The sequence below is a fragment of the Parus major genome, chromosome 4 (genome assembly GCF_001522545.3).
Source record: "Parus major isolate Abel chromosome 4, Parus_major1.1, whole genome shotgun sequence".
Taxonomy (NCBI): domain Eukaryota; kingdom Metazoa; phylum Chordata; class Aves; order Passeriformes; family Paridae; genus Parus; species Parus major.
The window spans coordinates 54,058,218-54,067,236 of NC_031771.1; the positions used below are offsets into that span (position 1 = coordinate 54,058,218).

The 9,019-nt window shown below is 37.9% G+C and overlaps 2 protein-coding genes across 17 annotated transcripts in view; both read left to right on the forward strand.

Moving 5' to 3' along the window:
• The window catches only part of PROM1 (prominin 1), a 62,353-nt gene extending 60,816 nt beyond the window's left edge, over nucleotides 1-1,537 (forward strand). For 12 of the 16 annotated variants that reach the window (XM_015625219.3, XM_015625223.3, XM_015625229.3 and 9 more), the window contains one exon: nucleotides 72-1,537. The gene's annotated coding sequence lies outside the window, so the exon portion shown is untranslated. The remainder of the gene's footprint in view (nucleotides 1-71) is intronic. The other 4 variants (XM_015625230.3, XM_015625227.3, XM_015625231.3 and 1 more) reach the window with 2 other exon arrangements.
• A 77-nt stretch (nucleotides 1,538-1,614) lies between these two features.
• On the forward strand, nucleotides 1,615-5,765 carry FGFBP2 (fibroblast growth factor binding protein 2). The gene is made up of 2 exons (XM_015625234.3): nucleotides 1,615-4,549; nucleotides 5,397-5,765. The coding sequence occupies exon 1, from the start codon at nucleotides 3,946-3,948 to the stop codon at nucleotides 4,534-4,536; it is 591 nt and encodes a 196-aa protein (XP_015480720.1). The 5' UTR covers nucleotides 1,615-3,945; the 3' UTR covers nucleotides 4,537-4,549; nucleotides 5,397-5,765.
• The last annotated feature ends 3,254 nt before the right edge of the window (nucleotides 5,766-9,019 follow it).

A 9,019-nucleotide genomic window follows, 5' to 3' on the forward strand; every position in this document is an offset into this window, starting at 1 on the left:
TTCTGTTTAAATTACATTAAAATTCAGTCCTTATAATTTTTTTCCTGATTTTTTTTTGTTATTATTTCCAGGCTATATAAATGAGGCTCAAGACTCTTCTGTGGGAATAAATACATCATTATTCTTCCAAGCATATTGGCATTTCCATTCATCTGACAGTTCCTGAGCCACTTGTTTTATGTCAGCTGTACTGTAAATCCCAAATGTACTATTGAATGTTATGCCATAAACTACTGTACAGAATATTTTGTGATCAAGGCACTGCCTCTCAAATACCACTGTTCAAGGCTTGAATTAAAATGTTTTTTTGGTTTTTTACTTTTTTACACTGGGCTTTCTACCGTACATCACAGTATATAAATTAATTAGATTAACAGCCTCTGCCTAGCAATTCTCTTAAAATTGTTCGAGTTCTTATCTTAAATTGTTGACTTGTGTTAAATACAGTACATACACGTTTACATACAAATACATTTTGTATACAGAGAATTTTGTATATATGTTTTTCTTAAAACTTCTAAGTGTTTAGTTAAGATTTTAATATTGTATAATACTCTTCACAAATGAATTTACCAGCATGATCAGTGTTGCTATTTGGTGCTCTTGAATGACTACATTGGACTAAATTTGGATTGTAATGGGGTCCACAGTGTCTCTTTGTGTATATGAGAAGCTCAGTTGCAGTTTTGTTTTCTCCCTCTTTTTTTTTTTTTTTTTTTTTTCTTTTTAATTATTTAATATTTAGTGGGTTTTGCTGTATAGACCTGAAAGGGACTTTTTGGAGAAGTTTGTTTTTAAACTTTGGGTGGGAGGGTTGGGACTGTGTGGGATGCATAATATAGTGAAAAAGCTAAGCTTTCTAGAGTTCAGTAGTACTTAAAAAGAGCATGAGGGATGTCCTATGTTGGCAATTTTTAGAATGCTTTACATTCTTTATCTTCCTCTTTTTTCACACCCACTTCTGTAATGTCCTTAATAGTATCACTGTGGCTCTTGGAGGCAGTGATAGTATTTTTGCTAAATAATATTAAACTGATTTACAATATTGAAATTCAGATCTGTTTAGCAATTCGAGTTAATATTTGTACTCTTAGAGTTATTTCCTTGAATTTAGGCATATGGTTGAATTGCTGAATTAATTAACAGCAGACTTTATCAACAAGGCCAAAACTATGTTACCAGTGTAAAACCTTCTGGCAGATGAAGTAGTTAATATATTGATCTATAATAGTACCTCTTCATCTATCAGTGTTCTTAACTTTGTTTCAAATAGGGTTCATTGTCTTGAACTAGAGATAATCCTGTACATCATTATTATAATTTTAAATAAATGCTGTAAAGTGATACCAGTCTTTAATCCAGAATAACCTTAAATTTTTCATTTTTATGTCATAAATGGAAACATTTCTAATTGACAGTATGTAGCATATGTGTATATGTAATGTTCAGAACTTCAGATTTTTAAAAGTTTCTATTTTTAATTTGAGGAAATGTTCCCAGCTCATTTAAATAAAAAAGATCTTGCTTAACTACCTTATGTTTGGTTCTCCCTTGTTTTATTGCACGGACATCTCTCAGAAGAGTTGCACAGAATTAAAATCTTATGAGAGTCAATTTCTTTGCCCTGATTAAAAATTTTTGCTATATTTGTATTTTACTTTTGCAGCAGGAAGGACTGTAAGAACTTTGACTCTGGGTGAGGGAGCTTCCAACTTCTACTAAGAATATGAATTATGCAAGATGGTAGGCTATCCATATAACCTCTTTCTGTATAGTACTGACAGCAGAATTAAACATTTGCTAGTTCTTCACCTCCCATGGTTCACTGCTGGCATCCTAGCTTACCTTGTAAAAATAAAATTGTTTTCTACTGATATGAGAGACCACAAAATGTTTCATCTGAAGCACAGGCAGACAGGACTAAAATGTCAGATTAGAATGAGGCAAACACTTGATGTAGCAGATAAATATATTTGAGTCCAAGCTTTGATATTCTTATCCTTGTAGCTTATTTTTTCTCATATTTAGACTTGAAAAACTTTGAGAAGAGATCTGAAAATGGTATAAATCAACTTTTGAATTTTTTTTGACTCTACAGCAAATCTAAAATTCTCAGTGCTGTTGTGCATAACAGAGTTATAAACAATACATTTGTTTGTCAAATATTGGGAGATATTTGAGTGCTTGCAGTAGGGATTTGAAAACCTTGAAACTGAGTGTGAGGTGGGTAACAAGATTCTTCTGCCTGGCTGCCTGAAGGGTGAGAAGGCTCCCCAGAAAACAGCAGAAGAGTGAATGGTAAGTCTTAAGTAGGCTTATGCCACTGTTGTCCTAAGACTTGGCTGGAGCCACACCACTGTGCCTTGAAAGAGAGAGGAGGAACTAATGGAAAGAAGCTAGAGATGAGGTCTCTGCTAAAAGTGTTATTTAAAATATCCACGGAGAGGGAATGAAAAGAAAACAAGGTTGTTCTCTCTGTCAAATGGTTTTTAGTCATGGGAACTTGATGGCGCATTGACTGGAAGAACAAGGTTAGATACCCAGAATGGCTGTTCAGGTGGCTGCATCTTCAGGCAGGCAGCTTTCAGGTTATCTGTGCAGCTTTCAGGTTATCTGGGCTGCCACAGCAGCAAGGGACTCTTGTCCCTCTTCTGTTAACGAAGCTTTTGTTGTTACTGATGTTGTTCTGCTTTGCCATCTGTGTTAAAAGGAATGGTTTTGCCTTGGTACTTTGTTTAGCACTACCTAGTGAGTGACTAAATGCACAAAATGCTGTTCTGTTCCGTTATGTATGGCCAGTCTTAAACTCAGGGTTCCCAGTACCCCCCAGTTACTGAAACATACCTAAACAATCCAATAGCCCTTACCAGGAGCTGGTCAGGTCAGGCTGACTGTAGCATATGTGTCTTTGGAAGAAGTGACTAGGGGGTCTTGCTGGCCAGAAAAGTACTGTGGGTTGCCACAGCAGGGGAGGGATTTTTTTCTCATGACCTGAAGGCTAAAGGAGTTTGTGACTTTTCCTTATTTCTGTTTTTAGGTACTGCACTGCTAGGACAGTATTCTGCAGGACAAGACTTCTCCTGCCTTTTTTTTACAGCATTTTTACAACTCACTTGTTAATAAACAGGAAAAGATGCGCAAATACTGTCTGACATGCTCTGTGGTCTGTTCCCTGCTGCTGAGAACTGCGATAAGTTATTCTGTCTTGCTCTGTTGGCAGAAAGTGACTCGTGATGTGAAAATTATGATAAAACTTCAAAATATTTGGTGTTTTTTTACACTAATACTTTTATTTTGCTTAAGCTTTCTTTTCTTATGTACATATTTCTTCTGTGGCTCACAGAATGTGCAGTTGATCCTTCCATGCATCACCACTGCATGTCATTTGTGGACAAAAAGAAGAGCTAAAGTTGCATCCTTACTGTGAAAATCCTCAGAAAGCCCATTCCACAAATCAGCTTTTTCAGCAGGACACTTACACTACATTTATAATCATTCAGATGCAGAGATTGCATTGGCACTTTTTTTTTTTACTTTGATATGGTCTTACAAGCTCTAGCATGAAGATAGCTATAAAGCAGCTGGAGAATGGAAAATATCTGTTAAAAATCAAATATGACATGTTCATCTTGGATAGGAATGTGCTTCTTAGTTATACAACTATCATTTTGTATTTAACTGCATTTACAAGACTTGTCTTGTTACCTTTTTGGGAGTTCACACTCCCAGGGTTATTCGACACTCCTTCAGCCTATAAATTATGGGCACTTGCCTACTGAAGTGTGATTTATTATTTTTATAAAAATGCCCAACCTTTACATTCCATGTTTTGCTGGAAAGAGGCTTCTTTGTGCACCAAGACTTTAAATTGAGAGCAGCCATTTACTTGCTGCTTTCACTTTTTTGGATTGTGTTGTTCAAGGACCTTGGCTCACTCCTCTCACCATGAAGAGTTTTGCTCTCCTTTTCCTTGTTGTGATCTGTGGCATGGGAGGATTGGGACAGAAGCTGAAGCCAAAGAAAAGAAGCAATGGTGAAGAAATCAAATTTCGGACTAAAACCAAAGACGTTTGCACAATGACCATGAGTGGTGATGATGAGGAGATGAGACTTAGAATTGAATGCAAAAGCCAAGGCATGTCCTACTGGTGTGAATTCACTGGCAAGCCATCAGTCTGTCGTGCTTTCAGAAATAATCCAAAGATTTACTGGAATCAGATCGCCGCGGAACTCAGAAAGATCCCGCACGCTTGTGAATCCATGGAAGTGTTGAAGACCACCATGTGCCAAAAGGCTCCCCCAGAGGCTCTCATGAGGCAAATAGCTGCTGGTGTGGAGCCAGAAGATCTAGCAAACCAGGAAAAGTCAGTCCAGAAAGCTTCTATTCCTATGAGAGAAGCGGGGCAAAACTTTGACCCAACCCAACATGGTCAAGGGTCTGAAAATGAAACAGAAGCAATGAAACTGGCACGGGAACATTGCTGGGAATCTCTGCATGGTGTCTGCTCCTACATCATTGGCATCTTTAGGGGTTAAGGATTTGATTCAGGTAAAACTGATCTGGAAGCACAGTAGAATATACTTAAGAGTAATTATTTTAAACTATAAATTAAAATAAACTTAAGAGTAGTTGTTTTGATTTGGGGGGTCTCAGGGATGTGGACAGGGAGGTGTTAAGGTCACTTGCTAAAATCTAACATTACAAGGCCTGTTTTGTGGCTTTTGAGGGGCTGGGCAGCTTAAATTTTAGTGATCCGTATTGGCTCAGGACTCTCATACAGCCTCCTGCATGGTTTTCAGTATGTACAGAGGTGTTTGCCCTATCTGTTATTGATCCTGTAGTATTTCAGTTCTAACTGTTTGAATTGGGCTAAGTTTTGCCTTCTGTCACTCCTTCCCTCTTGTGCTGGCTTCTGGATTTATGCCAGGGAAGTAAGATAAATGCATCAGGTCCAGCCAAATGCAGCAGTTAGAACAAACTACATTCAGAGACTGAAGGAATAAAGCTTATTCATTAAAACTGCTGGCTAATAATGAAACATTTTAATCTGAAAAATTAGTTCATAAACCCCTTGCAGAAATGAGTAAAGCCAAGTGGACTGTGTTGGTTTGCAAGTCTGTTACTGTACAGTAGGAGATCACATGCAGGCACTTGTTTGGTAAGTCTCAGGTTTTCAGCCAGCATTTAAAAACTCACTGGAGAAGTGATTGGTTTTATACCCTCTTCTGTTCCAGTTCGGAGAGAAAGCCAGGAGCTGGTGAGTGGACCTGGCAAATTTGAAAGAAATGGGAATGTATGCAGTGTGAGCTGGCAAGTTTTTAGGCTGCTAATGATAATTTCTGCCTAATACAGCAAAGTGACTAATTATTTTCTTTTTTTTTTGTTTGTTTTGCAGAGCAAAGATGTTGCAGCTGAAGAAGGGTCCTTTGCTGCATTGTAGTAATTTAGACATAAGAATTTTGGTTTAAAAGAAGTAATGTCTATAAATCTTTTAGCTGTTTCATTTTTAAAGAAAAAATGAACAAAGAAAAGTAACTCACTTCTTAACAGCTCTGAAAAATTCACAAAACTGGAGTGATTGTGCTTAAAGTGTTAGAATTAACTAACCGCCCCTAGGCTTGTTACACACCAAGGTGTACTGCATTTATGTAACCAAGGATCTGCTTGACTTTGCATAGGTTTTTGTGTGTACTGACTTGCTTCAGTTTGTTAGAGATGAACGCTGTTAATGATGATACAGGTAGTACAAACAATAAAAATAAGATTTTTGAAAAGGTACTTGGTGTGCTTTCTTGAAATTTTAAGTGGTGCTGTTTGTATAAAATCACAGTATTTGACACTTGTTTAAGAGTTTGTTGGTAGAATGTGTAAGAGAAGTTACAGGTCTGAGTCATTCCTTTCCCACTGTGAAGAAGTTTGCATGAATATTAATATTTTCAATGTTATGAGGTTTATATTACAATAATGAGTTTCAGCCAGCAGGAAAAAATAATTGTAGAAATAAGAGAGTAATGTAATAATGCATTTCTGAACATAGCAGATGAAAAGTGTTCAGCAGTGATGCAGCTGCAGAGTTCAGTGTTACCAGGACCTGTTAGTGGTACTATTAATGTTTGCTTTCAGTAGATACTCTGAAAAGTAACTGACTTGGCAACTTGGGCACCTGCCTAAATCTTCTCAAAACACAAAACAAGACCTAATGGCTTGTTGTCATATTACAACTACTCAGTCATGTTCAGATTATTATTTAACAATAATCCATTTTGTTCCCAAGTGAGTTTCACAGCAGGGAGGTAACTGGAAATACTTCATACTGTAGAATTTAATAGTGCTCTGTGTTTGCCTTGCAAGATTTCTGCAAGGTATTGTTCACTGAAGTACTTCTCCAGCTTCACTCACTGATTTGTAATTCTCACCACACAATTCCAGATTATGACTGTCCAGTCATTAAACTATATGCCTTGTACCAAAAAACTTGAAATAATTTTATTTCTCATAACCTCGATATATATGGAAAAGAATAGCAAGTTATGATCACAGGATCAGAGCAAAAGGTTGTATGTACAAGTCAGAAAGATAATTTGAATGCAGATAAAATGTGAAAACTGTATTTTTCTCTGCCATGAATCCAATGTGGCTAATTTTCACTTGTGATGACAATTACCATTGTCAGGCTCTTGTGCTCTGAGTAAAAATTGTAGTGGTACACCTACTCACCTAATTTGGTCATAGAAATTAGTATAATTGTCTGATTTGCAAACATGCATGATGCATCAAAGTGATATTTAGGGAACTGTTTGCAATCTCAAGGGGAGGTTGAGGGTTTTCTTGAGGTGTGCTTTTAAATATTTTAAAACTCCTGTTACATATTATGCAAAATCCACTCTGCAGAGTGAGTATTTTGCAGTAGTATCCACAACAGTAATGACCTCAAAAATGAGACATTGACTTGGTTGGGAGAAGTCTGGGAAAATTGGTTTCCCACCATACTGTTAGTGGGAGAAAGGAGGAGGTTTCATAAGTTGACCAAAAGAACATTTTCCCCTTCATGCTCTCTTCTCTTTGTGTACACAGTGAGCTCAGGAGGCAGCAGAGCTGTCTGTTGCTTTGTAGAACTCTTGATTCAGTCTAAAATTTGTGGCCATTACTAATTCCTGTCAGCAGAGGACAAATGTCAGGCACACCAGCACGCTGTTTCCCAGGGAGCTTGTGTCTCATTTCAATAGAACAGGGCTCTGCTGCAAAGGGGTCCCTGTACTCTGCTGCCTGGAATGACACCTGAAATTTCACTGCTGAAAGCAGAAATCCTTGCACTAAAGGCCCCCCTTTAATGAAATGCTTTTTGTAACATACTCAGGACCACAGTGAAGCACCAAATTTTAGAAAGAGGTGAAGGTGATGCATGCCACGGATTGCATTTCATTAGGCAACAATATGCACCCTCAGCAAGTCAGGTAAATATAATGATCTTGCTTTCAAAATGTTTAAAAATTGGATGTTAACTGAAATACCCCTCTTCAATGTAACAGCAATGTGACTGTATTGGCTATATTACCATTTAATTGTGTTTAGCACCAGAAATGTACAGTCATGACATTTCAGTTTCCTTCCGAGTATGAAAGTGCTATTCATTAATGAAAGGACGAATTGAGAAGTGTTTGTGGTGAGTTTAGTGCAATCTTTGGGTACTTCATGAATGAATGAAACCTGCTGTTTCATTCCTTTTAGGTAAACTAGTTAGTCCTGTATATGTAAGTACCTCAGGAAATCCAAGTAGAGGTGGAATTTGTCTTTATTTTCCTGGCAGAGGAACAGCAGGCCAAAAGGTTTGTCTGGATTCCCACAAGCAGGGCGACCATTGATACCAGGTCTGTTTACTTCTGCTGATAATTCAGTGCAGTGTGAGGTGTCCACCTGCCTCAGAATCCTCATGTTTAGGTTTCCATAGAAGCATCACAAGTTCTTACTACTTTGATAATGGAAGCCTCCAAAGAAAACAAAATGAAGCATCTGGAGAATCTGGTGAATGCAATGATATGTATTTAGCACACATAATAAGACCCAAAACAGACTGGAGTGAGTCTAAAGGAGAGCTGTCAAGATGGTCAGAACTGGAGCACCCTCCTGGGGGAAAAGGCCAAGGGAATAGGGTTTGTTCAGCCCAAAGACTTGGGGAGGGAACCTAACAGCTGACCCTCAATCCATATGATAAAGCTATAGGGAATACAGAGCCAGGCTTTTCACTGATGTGTGTGATAGGAGAAGAGATTCTGGTCAAAAATTGATAGGCGTGAGATTCTAAGTGAAAGGAAAATCATTAAGGAGGATAAACACAGAACTGATTCCTCAGAGCAGCTCTGCAATCTCCATCTGTGGAGCTTTTCAACTGGACAGTTTAAAGCAAGATTTTCTGAATTGATGACAGCTATGCAGTAGTGCACTCTGGTGTTTTCTGAGAGAATTCTTTTGGTGTGTTCTCTGGCCATTCTTGCATTGTATGCAGCATTACGTTTTGCATTCTTGATTTTTCAGTAGGTGTCACAGTTAATGTGGCATGGATTTTAGGGACAGATATCTCTCACAAAAGGACAAAGGAAAATCTAAAATTTCCCCAAATTTTTCCATTGCTATTCCTGCTTCTGTAGAAGCTTTATGGTTTTCACTTATTGTTGCTTTTTCCAGTCTCTGCTTGCTTCTTGGAAGTGGGATCAGGCACAGCACAGGAGATTTTTTTGGGTTTTCTGCTTTTCCCCTTACAAGTGAGTCTGTTCTAAACAGACTTCCCAGATCATTTTACAGTGACAAAAAGTATGTGGTACATACATAGAAGTGGTATATACAAGAACAGGAGTAAGAACTCAAAGTGGAGGAGGTGCAGTCAGTAGATGACACTGGTGTTATCTCATGGACACCTTGCTCACTTTCACACATTGAATACAAATTAAACTGCTTGAATGGTAGGCAGGAGGCCAGGTCTGGATTTCCAGAGTAGCTGTGTTACTGTATGTACAGAGCAAG

Bases quoted from the DNA above. Each gene is read 5' to 3' on its own strand.
- FGFBP2 (XM_015625234.3), top strand. From the start codon at position 3,946: ATGAAGAGTTTTGCTCTCCTTTTCCTTGTTGTGATCTGTGGCATGGGA.